Below are 20,540 nucleotides of genomic sequence, written 5' to 3'. Positions count from 1 at the left end.
GACGTCGCCATCTGTTTGTTGGACTCGTTTCTAGACGGGGCTGCTATTTCTGGTAGCTGGTAGCTGGCAGCTCACTGCCCGAGGATTAGGTGCCGGGGTGCCTCAGGTTAAAGACCCCAGCCATCAATTCTAGTCAAAGGAACTGCAATTGGGGATTCGGGGGCGAGTTCAATGTTCTGCAAGATAATTTATTTGGGCGCCTGTTTTTCCCTTGCATAATTGCAGTAGGCAGAAGGCCAAGGAAGGCTATTCTACTTATCTAGAAAGTTAATGTTAAGGTGTAAACATAAACAAAAACTAAAACTAACAGATTGAATAGAACCTGTATGTACTTTTTTAAACAATACATTAATGAAGTTTTCTTTTTTAATATGAATGCATTTGGAGCTAGCTTAAATTTCATCTCTGGTAAAAAAGGAAATTTTATGGATTAGGTGTCATAATTGTGTTACACAAATAGAAGTAATAGTTCGTAGGCAATGTTTAGATAAATTCCATTCAGAAATTCTTATTTATCTTTTATAAAAATTCATCGCTCAGTACCAACCAAAAATATTTTACACAATCTTACACAGCTGCTATCTCTCAAATTTCGCGGAATTTTCGATGGTGCAAAAAGTATCTGGCAGGTACTTGCCATCCTGCGACCCTTAACCCATTATTCTCGAGTGCTACCTGCGCCGGTAGATGGCCACTTCTCAGCCAAGTTCCAGTTCGCTTTTGTGTTGGAAAATCACGGAACGGACTCGGCCCGTCACGTTCACTGATTTATTGGCCCACTTGGTTTGGCTTGGCGAGTTGGCCAGCTTAGCTTAGAAGAGGAAGACGGGGGATGGAAGCCAGTCAGTGGCCAGTGGCCAGTGGATAGTTGGATATATAGCTCCCAACATGGCCACACAGAGACGCCAACATTGATTACCGCAATCCGAAGTGGGGGCTTTTCGTCCAGAGAGAACGGGCACAACAACCATCAACCAACAGCCAACAGCAGTTGGCCAAGTGGGCGGCGGGTAAACGCTTTGAATTAAATGCAATTGCAATTGCATCATTGCTCCATCCGAGTTGCATTTCAAATGCGAGCCACATAAACAAATGGCCGCCATCTGCAAGTGGGATAAACGCTCTGAAGTGTAAGCATTTAACTACTGGCTGCTAGCCCCAATAATGGCCAAGTGGTTAACTTCAGTTGACCCTGACTTCGACCGTAATCTTTAATGGAATATGGAATATTGTAGCCATGGCAATTGCACGGCACATTAACTTTGTGATAAATTTACTGGTAAGTAGGTTAAGATCAGAAAAGTTAACTTTTTGTAACTTCACAAGAAACTTCTTCATTTGATAAACGTACATAGTTTGTTAAACAAAATATTAAATTTGTTTTGAGAAAATTTATTTCTTAGATGAGTACAGTACAGTCGAATCCCGATAATTCGTACCCCGCTAAATCGAAAATCGCGATAATTCTGTTCCCTTGAAAAAAATCTCGATAAATCGAATTCCCGTCTAATTCGTAAAAAAGTGATCCCCTTGCTATTTCGAATTATCGGGACTCGACTGTATAAGGTTTATTTGGAAAAAAAAAGTACTGCTCAGCTAAATAAGTTAATAAAATTGTCCTTCTAAAATTTAAGTAGACTTAACAATGTTAACCATTCAAAAGGCAATCTTAATTCAACTATATATAATATTTATATACTTCCGCTTTGGTTTGGTTGTAATGAAAACATGGCGCAACTTAAAAGTTGTTTGTCTTTAAATGGAACAACACGTACAAAACTTCCTACATCAAAAAACTTATTAGTCTTTCGGGTTGTTAACAGTTTAAAATAAGCGTTTAAAGTCCTGAAGCTATGAACATATTTAATGTTGAATACCGACTCTCCTGATTATAGGTTTTAAAAGATTTAAATAATTTCAAACTTCTGGTTGTAAGCCCATATTTGCAATATGTACTGCAAAAACTTGTCTGTTATCCTAAAACATGTTGTTGAAATAGTTTTTTAGTTACACATTTAAAAAACTTGGCTGTGTGGTGAGCTTTCTCCCGGGCAAACAGACCATGTGAAATGGCGAAGAACCCTTCTCCAAACTCAGCCATTCAGCTCGGCTCCACTGGCTGCCTCACATCGCGTCACTCACAACATCAGACACCAAATCAAATCGCCTCGAATCAATTTCTCCTCGGAGAAGGGGAAGTGGGCCACAGTAGAAGTGGCTGGCCAATATGGACATGGGCCACATTTCTGCCCCAACTCCGGAATGCGCCCATCGGCGTGCGAAGAAATGCAATTAAAATCCCAACGCGGATGCATCACACGTTGACTGCAGATTGCTGATTGAAGGAGTACTGGAGTGCTCCTAATGGATGCGGAAATCTAAGCGATAGGCAAATGCAGCCAGGCTCCTCCAAATGGAGCATTGCGTAATGGTCCGCCGCCAGACGGGAAGTGTCACAGATCTCATGTAAAACTGCCAGCGAATGTAGGCCGAAAATGAAATTTCGAGTGTCGTCGGGAGTCAGGAAATTGTCGGTACTTCAGAGGAGTCTGTATCTCCTCCTCCTCCCGATTCCCCTCCCGAGTTGGTCAATTAGAGAGAAACGTGTGAAATGCTGTCCCCTCAAAACCCACATCCCCATCCCCATCCCCATCCACATCCACATCTACAACCTCATTCACATCCACATCCCCATCAAAGTCAAAGTCCGATGACAATCATGCTCACTCCCAGGCAAACTTCAATCTTCAATGCGTGTTACCGTGTTACCATATCGCTGTCATTCCAAGTCGTCCGGACTAAATGTGCTCACCCCTTTACCCCAATCCCCGCCAGATACCCTCACCTTCGGACGACCGACTGCATTGTCATTTAGTTTTTCCATTATGGCCATCGTGTAGATGGTTTTTCTCTTTCTATTTCTCCGCAATTAATTCATCAAACTGGTTGCTCTCGAGAGCTCTGGGAGATCACATCTCCGACTGACTGGCTGCTGGTAAATATTTATAGACCTAAGCTCGTTTCCCGACCTGCTCGTCAGCTTTTCAAAGAAAAATCGCCAAGTCAACTTAACTGGCTGGAGGATTACCGTGGAGCCCAGGACAGAATGGCCTTAGAAATGTGTATACTACTGGGAAAACGACAAGGATGGGGTATCAGAATTTTACGAGCGTTAATTTATTCCTGGGAAAATCGTTACAAAAGATTTAGCAAGCCGAGCAGCCTTTTCAATTAATTAAATAAGTTGAGGAAACTAAATTAATTTCAAAGAAAGTATAAATAATGCCTAAGAATATAAATGTAACATAGTGTTTAAGTAATAGTTCTTAAGTTTTCGAAGCTACAACCCATGTTCATTAAAAAAAAATAAATTCGACAATTTAGGAGAAATTTTCCAAGAGTAATGGGACAGAAAACAATTTTATTTATCAGAGCTTTTAGAACCTTATTTGATTTTTAAAACCCAAATATTAACATAATATCTCAGGCAGTTTTACAACCATCAAATTTGAATTATCATAGTGATTTGTCACTGAAATTTCTCCCAAGATATTGAACTTCCGCCTATAAAATCCGGCTAATCCATCACTCTGTGCTATCCAACCACTAAGGAATCGCAGTTTTCGCCATCTGCAGCACAGTTACCCAGTTGGACCGTTAAATCGCTGGTTCGGTAACTTCTTCACTTGGCTAGAGTCCAGGAATCCCGAGGATCGTGGACATAGCGCGGATCGAAATCGCAATCGTATTTGGAATAGGAGTTGAAATCGAAGGAGACGAGCAACGGCGAACACACGAGGTTTGTCTTCACTGGCTAAAGTCTCGATGCAAACTGATTTAGCGGAAAACTTGCAGGAGTTCAATAGCATAGAAACAGAAAGAAATGCGATTTATTTGCTAACCAGGTTGGCAAATAAGCTGGGAGCCCCGCTGGCGGGAAATGGGGATCGGGGGGGGAGGAAAACAAAGGGGAGGAGCGGTGGACTGGCCAAGTGGAAAAAAGTGGAATAACAAGAAGCGGCCAAGCGGCCAAGCGACCATCGGCTGGCACCGACAACTCGTTTGTCCAGAAACCGAAGAAGCAATAGAAGTAGCAGCCGACAGCCAGGAGAAGAAGCCGCAAATTGCCACGCGCTGCAAGAGCTGGAAAAGCGCTGGGAAAAGCGGGAGTTCCAAGGGGTTGGAGCGGTTGGCAGGCGGAACGTTGACTTACTGCACTCGATGCACAGGAAAAAAATAGTAAGAAGTTGGTAGTACTTCTTCAAAAGAATCCATACAATATCATCAAAAGGATTACCTCTTTAAATATTGTTACCAAATTCTTCCAAATTCTTCTTAAAATAACTAAAGATTATTTCCAGTCAAAATTGTAACCAACTCTGAATCATTGACAAACATTTAGGCACTTAATATCCTTTGATATAAATATAAATATCCTTTAATTAAAATTTAGTTTAAACATTTTCCAAACATCACTTTTATCACTTTAATTTCCTGTGTAGCAACTCACATTGGTTTCGGTTTCCAGTTGCAAGACGCGTGCGTCTGCAATAGTTTTTCTTTTTTCACTCAAAAAAAGTAGAGAAAAACGCTCAAGCGACTTATGCAGTAATGGTGATAATGATGTAAATAATGAAGATTCGGTTTATTAGATAACCGCCTCGGCCAAACTATTCCATTTCGGGCTTTCTTTTGGCACTCCTTTTATTGCGTTTTAAAATGTAATTAGCCAAATTGAATTTTTAAATCCATGGCAAGTTTGTAATAATGGCTAAAGATATTCGACCAACTAATCAGGCTTTGATTTTCTGTTAAATATTTAATTCAACTGAACGAACGATACTTAATTAAGAGTTGTTCTTCTGTATCACAGAAAAAGTCAGCTTATCAATGTGTTGACAACTTTTGGAAACCCGAAACAATTAAACAAAAGCCACAACCGAATATGAGTCAACGAACTCTGTGGGAGATTCGGTCATCAGGAATGCAGATATGCCAGCAAAGGCCCCAATTGAATTTGATTAAAATCAATTGAGATTGATTGCAGCACAAATGTTCAGATAACAAAAACATTCAGCGGATTTTCCCAGTAAGTAAAGAGGCCGTAACCTTTATTCAAGAAAATATAGGAAATAAACAGTCAAATTCAAGAAAAGTGATATATGCAAAACAACAACTTTAAGATTACAAAATAAAATGCAAACTTCTGAACTTCATTTTTACAAGTTCGATAAAAGTTTTTATTGCATTGCAAGTCAACGCAAGCAAACAAAAATTGAATATTAAATTAAATTTGCAGAGTCAAGGATCCTTTTAGAATTCCATTTAATTTTATTTACATTTTCTACGGGAATATAATAATATTTTTGTTTTAAATAGAGTTTTCCTTACCACCCCTGAATTAATTAAAAAACCTTGCTAATCAAATTATTCTGTTTAACAACTTACCTTGAGTACAATGGAAAGACTGCTGGCTGTGGCCGATTCGGAGAAGACACTGTCATGGGATTGCGACAGGGTATCCCGTGAGTAATCACTGAAATCCAATATTATGTGTTATTTAAATCATTATAAGTAGAAATCCCACTTACCCATCCACATCCAGGAGGCGACCTTCGCTCAGACTGCGCTGGCTATCGGATATATCTGCGGCTCCACCTGCTCCTGATCCCGAGCCCGAACCCGATCCCGAACCGGAACCGGATTCCAGTTCCTGGGAGGAATCCCCCACGCTGCGCAGATGCCTCTGCTGGATTCTCTGCTCGGCAAAGTAGCTGCTCCTGGTCAAGCCAATCGAATCTGGGAAGACGGCCACGCCGCCATGTTGTCGCTGTGCCTGGAACATGGCTTCCTGCTGGGATTGCGACTGGGACTGCGACTGGTTTTGGGACTGGGGATGATGACCTGGCTGACCGACCTGGCTGTGATCCTGCTTGCTGGCCCGCTTCTTGCCAAGGATCACGCTCAGCAACTCATCGCGATGGGAGCCGTAGGACTTTGACTTGGGCAGCGATTGCGTTTGGTAGCTCTCCGTTTGCTGGGGACTCAGCGGCGATCCTGGCGGGGATGCTATCCCGCTGCGCAGGTTCTTCTCACTGTTGCTACTCGCTGGCGGTGGCAGAGTGTTGCAGGATCCGGGTCCTGGCGACTGACAGGCTGCAGGACCGTCCGCGGAGCTGTTTATCGTGCGGCGGCGGAAGATTCGGCGCAAATTCCGGAGCGGATGAAACCGGCGGCGCTTCTGCTGCTGTTGCTGATTTTGCTGATCTGCAAGGTCCAAGGAAGATCCAAGAGGAGGATGAGTTAACGCACTTAATTTCAATACATTTTTTGTATGTGTATATGTAAAATCGTGGGAAATGGTGATTTCCAGGCTTGCTGGTGTTAAAAAATCTGTATCTTGTTCAATCTACACCCTTGAAAAGAATTTAATGCTTACGAAATCAGCAAACAAATCAATTTTAATATTCTTAAAATAATATTTTATGATATTATTTTATTTTAGTATGATGGGTTTTAGTCCTGAGAAAAATTAAGGCATTTCAATTCGTACTAAACATGTAATTAAACATGTATTAATTCACATATTTTTATAAGAACTTAAATAATTTTTTGTTTTAAATTATTTTGAATTCAAACACATGACCGTCTCATGACAATAATCTTTTTGGATGTTCCAGGTGACGTAACGAGCTATAAAAATGTCAAGTCAACCAATCCCGAGTCTAAGTGTTCTATTTGATTGACATTGGAGGTATAAATATTCATGACTGAGAGCAAAATCTCTCGAGATTATGTTTTCACATTCTGGCATCGGGAATTTAAATATCAACACGGGAAATTACGTACTTAGAATAAGATTCATATAATTTTATGTAGATGCAAAGCAATATTTATTTAAAAGATGTTTTGAGAAAACAACTCCTTGGAAATTCAATGATGCATTAGTTCACAAAAAAAAACCCATAAATAAACTTCTTACAGTCAACAATATTCAATAACTTCTGCGGAAGTTACCGAAATTCGACTTCCTCAGTTACTCAGCAGTTGAACCAATAGATTGTTTATAGAATGTTTCAGTCATTCGTCAATAAAAAAGATTACTGTATACTAAGAACAAATTGTGAGTGATAAGAAGTAAACAATAAAAAGCGAAAACGATGCGATTGCCTCCAAAAACATGACCATAAATAGGCAAAAAGCTGAAGACCTTTCAATGGGGGAAGTTCCCTGAAGAATGAAAGGGAAATACACAAAGACTGAGAGAGTAAAAGAGATAGCTTATGGGGGGGAACTAATCGATAAGACCGATTGGACACCACGTGCAAAACTTGCGCTAAGAATTATTTGACAAGGTCATATCTTATCTTCTAAAATGTGACAATTTGTATATAATTTACAAATTTGTGGGTTAAAGAACTTAAGTGCAAATTCAGTCAGTGCACATCAAAAAGTATATTATTATCAATAAAATTGGAATTGTTGCATTGGCTTTTATGGTTCTTTTATTTATGGCCGTACACCTTTATAATGTTTGTACAATTTCTATGGCCGATAAGGCAGAAGAAAGAAAAAGAGCGATGGCTGGTAATTCCTTATCGATCAAATGGGAATGAAGAGTACATATGTAGGTACACAATCTGGTAAGTAGGCCCATGCATCAGAGTTAAGTGGAGAGTAAACAGTATATTTTAAAGTTTAAAGGGGATTTCATAAGCATAAATGCTATAATACCATAAGTCCCACTCCTGGTGACCTCATTTTGGGTTTAAACCAACTGATAAACTCTTTAGGCATCTCTGAAATTCGACATCTCTCAAATGACTCATTTTCAACACTTTGTGTGTCATTTCCACAAATGAAAGTTACCCATTGTCGAGTGGAAAGTCTGAATTCCGACTTAAGTAAGCTCATGTACTAATTAGTGAAAAGAACCCAACTAAACGGAAGTACAAGAATTTCTAAAAAAAAAAAAAACATCGAAGAGTTCTGCCAAGAAAGCTTCGACCTCTAATCAAAAAAAACTGTCACGTTTTGAGGCCGCGACACGCGAACCTAAAAGATACTACAGATATACAAAATATATGTATATACATGGATTTTTGTTTATGGCCAAACACATGTGTAGTCATGGATACTCGTGCTTCATTTATGCTTTTTGTTGATGGCTTGATTTTAGTGATTAATTTCACCTGCGTTGGGGCTGGTCATTCATCGCTTAGTCATGGAAAAAAAGAAGTAATTCGCTCTGTAAATATTTCCCGGGGGCAACGTCATTCTATTTATTGCCCTTTGGGGTGTCTGGCTGTCTGCTCTCCCGCCTTCAAATTACTCGGGGACCTGGCTAATGGAATTTTAACCGCCCGGGACGGGGAAATATAACACCCACCCAACCCAACCGAACCACTCTTCCTGCGACAAGTGAAAATTGTTTATTTATGGAATGCCTAATTGGGTCACCAGTCGCACTTTTTTCTCTCGCCGAGAATGAAATTACTTTTTCTTCACTCTTCAGAAATTAATTAGAAAAAGATTCGCTTCTCGTTAATTGAAAAGTTTTTGGGTTTGTTCATCTAAACAGGGGCTGTGATTCACTTCATGAGGCAATCCCGATTACATCAGCATTGTAGATACATTATTTCTAATTCATCTAAAGTCTATTGAGCAAGATTCGTTATTACTTGAGGTTCCCTTATTGTTCGCTCGGCGTTTTTTTGTGCTGTCATCAGTTTGGGTTTCGCTTTTTATTTTTTCGCCAATGTGGGCGAACTCTTGGCTTCTTTGTCATCTTTGGCTTGGTTTCGGTTTTGGTTGGCTTTTGGTAATTCATCAAAGCTGATTTGGGGCTTTTCAATTTGGCAACCCGACGCCTTGGGATTAATGCTCGCTTTAATAGACATTTCGAGTGTCTGGTGGCCACGTGGGCTGTTGTATTTTCGAGGTGTTCAAGTGACACCGTTTGCCATTCGATTCTGAATTCGCGATTTGCAATTCGAAAAAGGTTCGGCTGCTGGCAAGTGGGTTCGTTATTTATTAATTAATCATTGGCGAAAACACAACGTTGCCCCACACTCAACATGCAAATTGTGCAAATCAAATGGCGAACAACTTTTCAGTCAGTTGCAGTAATTGGAGACCTTTTTTTTGCATTTTTTTTCTCTCAATATATTCAACGGATGTGAGCTCGACCAGCTCTTGGGATTGTTGTATTGGGTAAGGTCAAGTGGCCACGCCCACATCCCAACGGGCCGCCCATGTGGGCAGCTTATCCGCTTAACAAGTGCTGAGTTCACTTGCGTGGAATAAAAATAGCAAAAGTAGCTGCTGGCCACCGTGGAGAACGAGAACCCGAAGCCCCCAAAGAGGTAAACAAAAGCCCAAAGAATTGCACAACTCTTGCAGAGAGAAAAAAAAAAAAATAATAAAAAAACAAAAAACGGGTCTGGGGGCCTTCAAATGTTGGTTTTACTTGTGCATACAGTAAATTGCAATGCTGTAAACCTCGTAAACCTCGAGAATTGAATGTTATGCCGATGGATTAGCCAAGGTTCGCTGAGTTCGTTTGTTGGTCAAAAAGAGCAACAAGGCGTATGATTAATTACATCAACACTGCGAATAATCGGTGATTACCCGCAGACTGCTGCGCAGTTCTTTCAAATGGAAGCCGAGATATCGCTCTCGGCTGGTATCGGTGCATTCGCGACTATATAGATTAGGCCTAATGCCCAATAACTATAAATAACCGGGTACTAGAGCTATCAGAGCACAGTCAACCCCACCAAAACAAAAGGAAATTGGCGCAAAGAGTATTTCCCTTGACCGTTTTAGTTCTTATCATATTAAATAGAATTAGTTTTAAGATTTTAAGTCACTTTAAAGTTATTTAAGAAAATATTAAACACCTATTATAGTTTACTTTCTTCATAAGTTAGTATATTAACATATCTCGCAAAAGAAATTAATTGCTTGTACGTTTAGGGAAGCCAACTTTACTTTCAACAGAATACAACACTCCAAAGTATGTACAAAAGAATCTTGAATAATCGATATTTATTATAATTACCAGGGAATAAAAACTTGCCTTATCTAAACCAATAAATATTCCTTGTTTTACCTACATTTTGGAGTGCAATCATTTAATTACTATTTGCCAAAAGAATGAACGCCAAATAAAAAGGTTTTTCTAAAATTTACCAACAGTGTTAGCTTTTTTGTAGTATAAGCAACCCTGCAATTTTCTCTCGGAAGATACACGTTAATTATATATACAAACTGGCTTTCTACAATTACTGTGCTGAATTGAATAGGCGATGTACTTTAGCACCTCTATTCGTGATTTTAGACTTTCCGTTCTAACTATTTTATATAAGATCTCGACCCTATCAATCCAGTTCTCTTCCAGAGAAGCCCTATCGCAAATTTCGAGACCAGAAGACGTCGACTGCAATCAGTCGTCTGCGTGCCGATGGCCACGGCCTTATCAGTTATTAGTTAGCCTGGCCAAAACGAAGTGCCTTGACTTGAGGTGTTCGCACTCGATGGCTACAAATCACAACAATAACAAAGGGAAGCGGCAAATTGATTATACAACCCAAATGGCACTTCAATTAGAGGCGTCTGGCCAATTGGCCCAATCTCCAGCTCGTCGTAACGAGGTTTTCTTTGAGACGCGAGCTCGGATTGAACTCGAACAACATCATCATCATCACCGGTTGATAAGCTCCAAACTCATGTCAAATTACATAATGCTCGATGATTTTGTGGGGCAAATGTGGATAGGTTAAACTATATGCTCATTGGGCGTTTTAATTGGGCTAAACAATTCTGATTCTGTCACAAAAATTACAAACAATTTGAATACAGAATGGAAAGAGGTTAAATTTCTAGTCCAAAAAATATTTCAAAAAAATACAATAAATTTTATTACCTGTTTAAATATGTTTTTTTACGCCAAAAATAGCGGCAGATGTTTTATTCAAGTGAGGAATTCCCGCGAATTGTTTACTCTACTGATTGTTGGCTATTGTAAACAGGCTTGTTTCGGTTAGAAGACACAATATGGCATAAATATCTTTAAGTATATGTATCTGCCTCGCTTTAACTTCACTTCACAGCACCAAACACACCAGTTTGCACTTAGTTCGATGACTCGAATGGTTGGACGACTGGATATGGATGTTTTCCCGATATTATTGATTAAACTTGTGTGGCTTTTGTGTTGCACTGTGTTGTTTCCTTGGAATACGGATTGCGAATTGTGAATTGGGATTCGGATTGCGGGTTTGATTGAACACTGCGATGGAATACGGCGATTGCAATCAGCGACAGCGAAGACAATTCAATTAGTGCAATAACCGGCGCGTTCGGCAGCGAAATTGCCTGTTCACCTGTTCAGGTGGAGCGGAGCGCACAGAATGAATTCAATCAATGGGACAGCGCCAAAAGACCGTTGTGGAAATCGAAACAAGAGACCCCCCAACACCAACACACACACACATACACATACGCACTCGCACACTCACTCTCGGGAACTGAAATTGAAATCTACGAAAAAACGAAACGAAGCGAAAAGGCCGAAACGAACCCCACTGAATAAACTGAATAAAAAAGCTATCCGAAAGAGCGAACGGGCGTACTCAACTGAACTCTCGGCTAAAATAAATTGAATCGAGTCATCGACAGCGACGAGTGCCGGATTGGGCTTATTGGCCAGGTTGTGTTGCCAATTCCGACTGATTAGCGTTTCTTGGCCCACTGCAAGGTGTCTGCAAGCCGTCTCAACAGTTAACAGAGCTATGAGCTGTCACGCTGTTAACAACAGACCCCGCACAGTGGGCCATACAGACGATTTAAAGGGCAAATAAAACAGTGATTAAAACATTAAGAGCCTCATATTAAACTAAGCTAATTTAAACGTTTTTATAACTAAAACATAAACTTCGTATAAAATATTGTTCATTGAGTTCATTTGGAAAACTTGTTTAAATAAAACAAAATTAATAAATTTGAGCACAATGAGAATTTAAATATTTTTGTTATTAATTGGTGGGTTTTATAAAAACAACAACTTATATTTTATAACACCAGATTTTTTTTATGAAGCGATTTTTGATATTTAATCAACGTAAAAAGACAGATGGCAATTGTTTCAGCAATCTAAAATGTCCATCAAATTTTAATGAACCCCATGTACCTGAATTATGATTATTTCGATTACCTGAACACGAGCTTATTAACAGAATGGCAAGAGTATAAAAAAGACAGCCCATAATCAGTTTTAGAGTTAAACCAAAAATGGGAAGTAATCGGCTAGGTTCAGTGTTCGTTAATTTAATATGGTTCTTGCCAGTTATACTAGTAAGTAGATAGTAGCTTTTTTAACTTGCGAGTCTAAAAGATCCTTCTTCTTTCAAAAAAATCAGAGCTGGAAACAATCGTACGAATATATAAATGTGGATGTGGTCAACTATCCCGGGAGAATGTTTTCTACCGATTTAAAATTAATTGGTGGCGATCGTTTGATCAACGGCACTATAGAATTGTTGGCGGATATAACTAACAAGCAGAAAATGTCGGATCAGCTTTACTTGAATTCAGGAGGTGGATACAAAGTTTTGCCCATGATGATTCCCGAAACAGACAGTTGCTCCATGTTACAATTGTACTACAAAAAATTTGTGAAGGACTCTTTCAGGACTGGAATCAATACCAACTTCGATTTTCAGGATGGAAACGTATGCCCTTTTCCAAAGGGCGCTTATTGGATCAAGGACCTTATTTTCGACAACACGGATTGGGCTTCTGTTGTACCAAGGGGTCTTATAAAAAGCAGGATCAATTTTACGGACAACGGTGAGTTCGTCGGAGGTGTTGAGTTTGTTGTCGATGTTAAGGACAAGTACTGAGAAGCAAATATTTTTAATTTGTTTAAAATCTTCGGGCTCAAACAAAATTTTGTTAAAATCATTTAAGAGTTTTCTTTAATTAAATTAAATATATTACAGACAAACAAATTTAATTGCGTTTCCAAAAACAATTATATATTTATTCCCAATAAAAAAAACAATAAATTAAACTATTTTAGACAATTTTAAACAATTTAACATCTTTTTTGTTCGTATTCTTTAGCAATTGAATTGAATTCGGAATCTTTCTAAATTGAAACAAATACAAAACAATAACAAATGATATTTAATATTAAGTAGTGATTATTATGTTGTAATTAATAGTTTAATTTCGTAAAAAAATCTAATTTAATTAGGTTACATATGTAAAACAAACAAATTGACTAAGATTTCACCCACTGTCCAGCGATCCGACACAACCTGCTGTTTATGCACATTTATTCATGTTGAAACTGTGGTTTGCTACATATGTATGTACATACATACATACATATATACTCGGTCCGTTATTGTCGGTGTCATTTCTTTGTGGGTGTTGTCATAACAACCGCGGCTCAAGCGACCCGAAATGGATAATGCTTCCTATTCCCATTACGAATCCAAAGCCAGAACCTTTGTGGTCGATTTTCGCTCTGCATTTGCATTAAGTGTAGAAAGTCGGGGGCGTTAATTAGCACGTGTAGCTAGTATTACCCACAATTATATAAACATTATCCAGTTATTCAGTTGTTGGTGGCCACATGAGGGCGAACCTCACACAAACAAACAAACAAACAAGACAAAGCCCGGTTCACATGTGAACTAAGTTACATACATACATAATATGGCTCAATCTGAATTTACGAATGTACATACAATGTTTTATGGCCCCTTTATCTCATGTTCATTGTATCTGCATCTGCATCTGTGTTTGCATTGTGGGAGGTGGCGTCAACAAACCAAAACTCAAAACACCCATCAAATTATGCACATACGAAACAACCAAACAAACCAGCAAGCGAAATCTTTCATCTCTGTACTTTGTTTTCAACAAACCATCTGGCAAGTCGGATAAGCCCCAACATTTGTAGGGTGCTTACAATAGTGCGTCTTTGTTGGGACTTTTGCACACTTTCCTAACTATTTGAATCTGCAGAGGGTTCACTACTATGAACTCTGCCAAACCGCCAAACACAAAGATGGAGCACTCAGTTTTTCAAGGAAGAGAAGGCGAATATCTCGTTTCAGATGATCGATGGCATTGCTCGGAAAAGTGATGTAATCCAATCGCTGCTTCGTTTTGCCAAGGCTGAGTAAAGGGAGTCCATTATGTACAATAATATGCAAACGTCTTTGTCTTACATTCATAAATGAATTCATATTTCCACAGGAAACATCTTTTTAAGCGATAAACTTTACATCTCAGTTTTGCTTTTTGGGATACTTTAATGAATACTTTTACTTATATTTTAAGTATTACAGATATATTACAAAGTGATTTTTATTTACATAAAATATTTTGCCTGAAGTAACACAAAACAATTACGGGCGTAAAAAAGCTTTTAATAATAATAAATTTAATAAATTCAATATTAAATAAATAATTTTTCTTGGTGTTTTCTACTGTAGAATTTAAGCTTAATACATTAGATGAAATATCAAATGCACGATATTAAAAGGTATTTCATTCAATACCTTTTCTAGTAAACCATAATACGTATTTTTCCATAGAAAATAACCTTTTTTTTTGGCAAGAACCTCAAAGGTAACTGTGACGTTTAATGGCGTTGAATATTTTTGCAATTCCAAGTCAGAGCAAAAAGCTATTCAAAAACCCATAAAGCATCCATAAAGCCAAGGTTAACCCCTGTCGAACTGGAGTCAACCTCTGGGGATGCCAATCAAACGGAGCCCCAATCCTTTGGCAATCAGGAAGCCTTTTTCGCAACCCATGTCCTGCGGGATTTGCCTCGATATGAAGAAAATATGAAGCAAGCACCTTCGGTATTGCAAGCGATTCCCGGAAAATGAGAGCAAAGGCCCCTTAGCCAATTTCATAAGCCCACAATCCGCACTTGAATGATTTAATATCGCCGCCTAACGAGAAATTCCTGCCCAGAAATATTGGGATATGTTTGTTTGTTTGCCTGTTGGCTTCGCTTGTTTCTTGTTTGCTTAGTTTTGTGGGGTATTATGAGAGCAATTAGGTAACTCAACTCACCGCCTGTTGGGGATTGGTGGGCATCGTTTCCCGGACTGGAGATGGGCGTCGAGGTGACTGCGTGGGCGTGGGCGTGGGCGTGGCCCTCCGGCAATGACAATGGTCCCGCTTGGCAACTGGCATCCAGCTCCGATTCCAGCGGCGGTGAGTTTTCCCTCACACACGACATCAGCCCGGAAGACATTCTGTTTTTCGAGAGGGGGAGAAAATAAAACAAGAAGAAAAACTATTTGTAATTGCCATTTGAAAATATGCGGAATATTGTATCATCTATGTGATGGAGAGTTGCTAACTCTTCCGCGTGGTTTCTACATTTTCTTCTGCGGTTTCTATGGAGAACTCCTAACTCAACTCGACCCATCACTCACCTCAGCTGACATCCTGCAACATCGCGCTAATGGATCTCCATTATGGCGGTGTTCTGGGGGAAATTAAATGTCATATTGCATTCGCGATAAAAGCCACGCAAACCTGGCAGAAACCCAGTTTTCCAGGTGACAGTCTTCAGAGTGACAGGGCAATTAGGTTAAAGAGTCCTTAAACTAAAGTACATAATTCGCATTGTTGGCTTATTAATACAATTACTTGCTTAAGACTGTGCAATTTGTTATAATATGTTTGTTAATTTAATTTGTTTTCATCAATCAATATCTAGAAAAATAAAAGTTCTTTCTTCTGTTGTAATATTTGCGTTTTTAATTTCAGAGTAATTGAATTATTTGTTTTTGTTTCATAGTCATTATATAAAGGTAAATGTCAATTGTTCCAGCAATCTGTAGTTTCTATCAGATTTAAATGGGCTTCATGTACCTGGATTATGATTATTTGGATTACATGAACACGAGCTTTGGAACAGATTGGCTGGTGTATAAAAAAGACAGCCCATAATCAGTTTGAGAGTTAAACGAAAAATGGAAGGTAATCGGTTCGGTTCGGTATTCGTTTATTTTATAATTCTAATAGGGTGCATTCCAGTTATACTAGTAAGTAGATATTTGCTTCTTAAATGGATAAATCTTTTGATCCTTTTTCTTTTCGAAAAAATTAGAGCAGGAAGCAATCGTACGATGCGCTAAATGTGGATGTGATCAATAATCCCGGAAGAATATTTTCCACAAACTTAAAATTAGTTGGTCGCGATCGTTTGATCAACGGCACTATGGAATTGATGGCGGATATAACCCACAAGGAAAAAATATCGGCGTTTTTTTACTCGAATTCGGGAGGAGGATACAAAATTATGCCCCTGATGGTTCCCGAAGAAGACAGTTGCTCCGTGATTCGATCGTACTACAAACAATTCATAAAGGACTCTTTTAAGCTTGGCATCAATACTGACTTCGATTTTCGGTTATGCCCTTTACCAAAGGGCGTTTATTGGTTCAAGGATGTTTCTCTCGATAACAGGAATTGGGTCTCTGTTCTACCAAGGGGTCTTATGAAAATGATTTTAAATTTCACGGACAACGGAGAATTCGTCGGAGGTTTTGAGTTTGTTATCGATATTAAAGACAAGTACTAGAAAACACATTTTGTAAGTCTAATAAAGATTTTCGATTTATAGATTCACTCTTGGGCTCTAACCAAATTTTGTTAACATAACAGTTTCTTTTTTAAATTGTAAATAACATCAATAATAATTGCGTTTTCCAAACCCTTTAAATAAGTATTATCATTCATATAAATAACGATTAAGTAAGTCAATTTCTAATTAGTTTCTATTTGTTTCAAAACTGTGAACGAGTAAAAAAAATTTTCCAATTGTCTTTAATAAATTAAAAGTCTATTATAAAATAATATAGTCCGTCGAAAAAACTATATACATTGGGTTTAATGTGTAAAATAAACAAATTGAAATGAGAATAAACAAAATCTGCTAGAAATTACAGGTAATACTGCATTCGCAAAATTCGCAATCTTCAGTGTGACAGGGCAACTAGGTTAAAGAGTCCTTAAACTGAGGTATTTGATTCGCATGTTAACTTATTACATAGTACAATTACTGGTTTACTTGGTAATTTGCTGTCTTCACTTTTTAATTATAGATAATAATATAATGGGTTTACTTGACAGATTAATGGCGAAATTAAAGTAATTGGCTGTCCACTGAAGACGGCATCAAAAAAGATTAGAAATTCAGTTTGAAAATAAGTAAAATAATTTAAAAGCTTTTCAAGGAAATTATGTTATATAAAAGATTGCTTTAAACAGAAATATGTCTACTAATATTTGCAGATTTTATTGAATTGGTAATTGTTCGGATGACAGCGCTTTAAGATTTTCGTTGTAAGTTTTATATTAAATATATTAACTGATGTACAATTTCTTAAAATTATCCAGACGCAGGCAATTCAAATGAAATGAAAGAATTTTAGATAGGCACAAAAACCAGCAGACAAAAGTACTATTCGAGTAATGTTTTAATTATACACCCAACTAAATTGAATACCTTATTTCTTAATAAATAATCAAATGTTCAATGTCTTAGCTGCTAGTATGAATCACAGAGATTTAAATGCCATAAATGACTGTTTCTTAATCCCAATCCCTGTCCTCAGTTCAGTCAACCCACTTGATCACCCAGAATCAACCAATAAATAAATGTCGTGGCCCGAGAAGAGCAGAATGCATTTTCCATTTGCTCAGTGGATTCCCTCGAATCGCTTTATAGATTCGCGGCTGAGCCAAAGGCATTTCAAGGAAAGCTATTTTCATCTAGGAATTTGCCCCTTCAGCTGAACTTTGTGGCCTGCAGACGATGTGGATTTGGATGTTGGATGGTCTATGTGCATATGCCTTTGGCTCTTGGTCTGTATTATGTATTATGCTGCCTTTGGCTTTATTTTGCCTTTATTTTGGCGCCGACGAATGGGATGTGAGTAATGGCTTCCCGGGCGGATGATTCATGCCAAGTTCGGGGATGCCGAACACTCACAGACGTTTTGAGATTTATGTGTATCATATCGGGCAGTCCGTGGTGAGTGGGCAGGAAAAAGATGTTTGACCATAAAGTTGATTTACAATTGATTTGAATTGAAACCAAACATTTAATATTAGTCAAACTTTTGATGATAAATTACTGAGAATTCGGTAAACACTGAATGGGTTTTGTGTATTTTACAAAAAATTGGATTGGATCTCAACATTTAATTTATTACACATTTTATGATAAATTGCTAGAAGTACTATAAACATTGAATAAGCTTTGTACATTATTCAACATTATTAAATTGATTTACAAAAATTCAAATTAATTCTGTGGTAAAAAACGTATTCTTCACGTAAAAAGAATTTCTGTAACTTTTCCGAAAAAATGTAAGCCTGTAAATTTGTATTATTATTTGTATTTTTTTAAATGTCCATGTTAGCTAAAAAATTAAATTCTTTTAAAAGCCCAACAAAAAAATAATTTTTACCTTTGATAAGACTTGTTTTTAAATGTAAAGCTTTTAAAGTTTTTGTTTTGTTGAATTCTAAATTCGAAAACACCAGAGCTGCTTTGAACTTTGTTAAATTATTTAGCTACCTGCTTTACCTGCGATTAGTGCCGCGTTTAGCTGCATACTTTCAGGCGGCTTCCCAAACTGCGTTCACAATCATCGCGAGTAATTAGTGCGGCTGAGGGCGAGGGATTAACGCTCCAAAGATCCCGCGAGTTAACCCAGTTAGCCGACTTGTCCAAATAACGCGTTCAGCTGACATTTGACCCCTTTGGGGCAACAAGAACCACCCACATACACACAAACACAAATGTGTACGTGTTCCGTGTGCACAGAGAATTTGATGTGCTAATTAGTGGGGAGAACACGCCCCTTTTGGCACTTTGCCTCCCCTTCCTCCCCCCTCAAAAAAAAAAAAAAAAGCAAGCGCAAATTGCAGTTTAAGCGTTTTTTGCGCATCGAAATGGAAACTGCAGCCGCGGATTCCGTGTATTCGTGTCGACACTCGTGGGTGCATGGGTGCAGTTGATGAGATGATGAAGAGCTCCCTAATGATGATGATGGAAACCACGATGGCGATGGCGATAGTGATGACGATGACGAGACGATGATGTTGATTGGAGCAGACAAATGAGCAGCACGGCCAACACAACTGGAAAATGTTCATTTCGTTTCGAGCATCGGTTAATTAAACGGAATGACTGCATTGGGGGGTCTCGCTGCCATATAGACGACAGTATATATTCGTTTATGGGGAGGAATGGACCGAGGAAGAGTCCACTAAATGCGATTTGACATTGAACTTGGGGGAATGCCAAGGCGAAATTCATTTAAGCTGCCAATTTAGCCGGACATGTAGGGGGAATTAGTACGCTAATAACTATGGTTTATGACTCAAGTTTATTTCTTATTTGTACGAGTACACTTGACATTTTTAAATGCGATATAGGATCATAAATAATACATCCTAACCTTTCATTAATTATTTTTGTTAAAGTTAGCATATATATATTCTATATTATATGATCTAATTTTAGTGCATTTAGATGCGATTAGTTGAATCTTCTTATTTTCGAAAATGAATTGGGGTGTGCACAATAATTTTTGTCGTTTAAATACAACATATTACCAAAGGTTCGATTCCCTCTTTTACTTTTTCTTAGGGTATAAAAGAAAAATGTTAGCTCTTGGCTGAAATTTTCCCTTCATTTTAAAGACCATTAAAATCTCATGAAAATTGCCAGGCGGTAATTGATTAACAGCCCGAAAGTATGCCGCATTTTCGAGGCAGACAAGCCGCAGTATAAATGCCACCTTTGATTTCCTTCGCCGCCAGATTTTCCAACGTTTTTCCACCGAACCGAGGCCCGGGGCAGACGGAAAATTAAGACTTTGTCTGGCTTTTTTATTTTACCATTTTTTTTTAGCGAAGCCGCAGAAGTAACTCACCGCCGTCACGCAGTTTTTGCCGGCGGAGTCGCGAGCTTGTATCTCAACGTGCAAATCTAACAAATTAACTTTGACTTTCATTTGCATTTCGCAGATGAGCACACACACTCGTTCGCAGCTCACTTGGCAAAGTGGGCAAACACACTGCAGGGAAAATGACTAAAATGAAAATGAAAACGAAAACCAAAGGAAAACAAAGCCAAAACCAAAACAGATACGTATAAAAGGTGAAAAAACAAGAAAAATAAGCAGCAGTGTAACAACAGCGGCCGCAAACTATAATTATGTGTGGCATTTGCATAGGCCCAGCCAGCGAGTTGGCTCTATAGTATAATTGCACTTGCTCATTACACAAATTTGCCAACTTAATTACGAAGAGGCCCAGACAATGGGCCAGGAAGGAAGCCCTTTTGAGTCTCTAACCCCGAGGCGAACTCTAACTCGAGGCGAAAAGCAAAATGCGAGCAGCGAGATTCTCGACCATGTTCAAGGCATTAACTTTACGAAGGAAAGTAATTATCAAGTCAGTTTTAGGTAATTGATTTT

The 20,540-nt window shown here is 38.5% G+C and overlaps 2 protein-coding genes across 2 annotated transcripts in view; one reads left to right on the top strand and one right to left on the bottom strand.

Annotated features, from left to right (window-relative positions):
• Nucleotides 1–20,540, bottom strand: part of LOC108096725 (probable GPI-anchored adhesin-like protein PGA55) — a 29,988-nt gene that overhangs the window by 5,191 nt on the left and 4,257 nt on the right. Inside the window, exons 2-4 of the mRNA XM_017198568.2 lie at nucleotides 15,106–15,290; nucleotides 5,592–6,267; nucleotides 5,449–5,536 (exon numbers count right to left, since the gene is read on the bottom strand). Coding sequence (XP_017054057.1) covers nucleotides 5,449–5,536; nucleotides 5,592–6,267; nucleotides 15,106–15,289 — 948 coding nt within the window. The 5' untranslated portion in view covers nucleotide 15,290. The remainder of the gene's footprint in view (nucleotides 1–5,448; nucleotides 5,537–5,591; nucleotides 6,268–15,105; nucleotides 15,291–20,540) is intronic.
• Nucleotides 15,985–16,674, top strand: LOC108096726. The gene is made up of 2 exons (XM_017198570.1): nucleotides 15,985–16,088; nucleotides 16,154–16,674. Exons 1-2 carry the CDS (start codon nucleotides 16,017–16,019, stop codon nucleotides 16,625–16,627), a joined length of 546 nt encoding a protein of 181 aa, XP_017054059.1. The 5' UTR covers nucleotides 15,985–16,016; the 3' UTR covers nucleotides 16,628–16,674.

The sequence above is a fragment of the Drosophila ficusphila genome, unplaced genomic scaffold, assembly GCF_018152265.1.
Source record: "Drosophila ficusphila isolate 14025-0441.05 unplaced genomic scaffold, ASM1815226v1 contig_414, whole genome shotgun sequence".
Taxonomy (NCBI): Eukaryota; Metazoa; Arthropoda; class Insecta; order Diptera; family Drosophilidae; genus Drosophila; species Drosophila ficusphila.
The sequence above is the reverse complement of the archived record's forward strand: the minus strand, read 5'-3'. Positions and strand labels throughout refer to the sequence as shown.

Excerpts from the sequence above, each read along its gene's own strand:
- LOC108096726 (XM_017198570.1), top strand. The coding sequence starts at position 16,017 with ATGGAAGGTAATCGGTTCGGTTCGGTATTCGTTTATTTTATAATTCTA. Across the intron at positions 16,089-16,153 it reads GGTGCATTCCAGTTATACTA|AGCAGGAAGCAATCGTACGA; the intron begins GTAAGTAGATAT and ends CGAAAAAATTAG.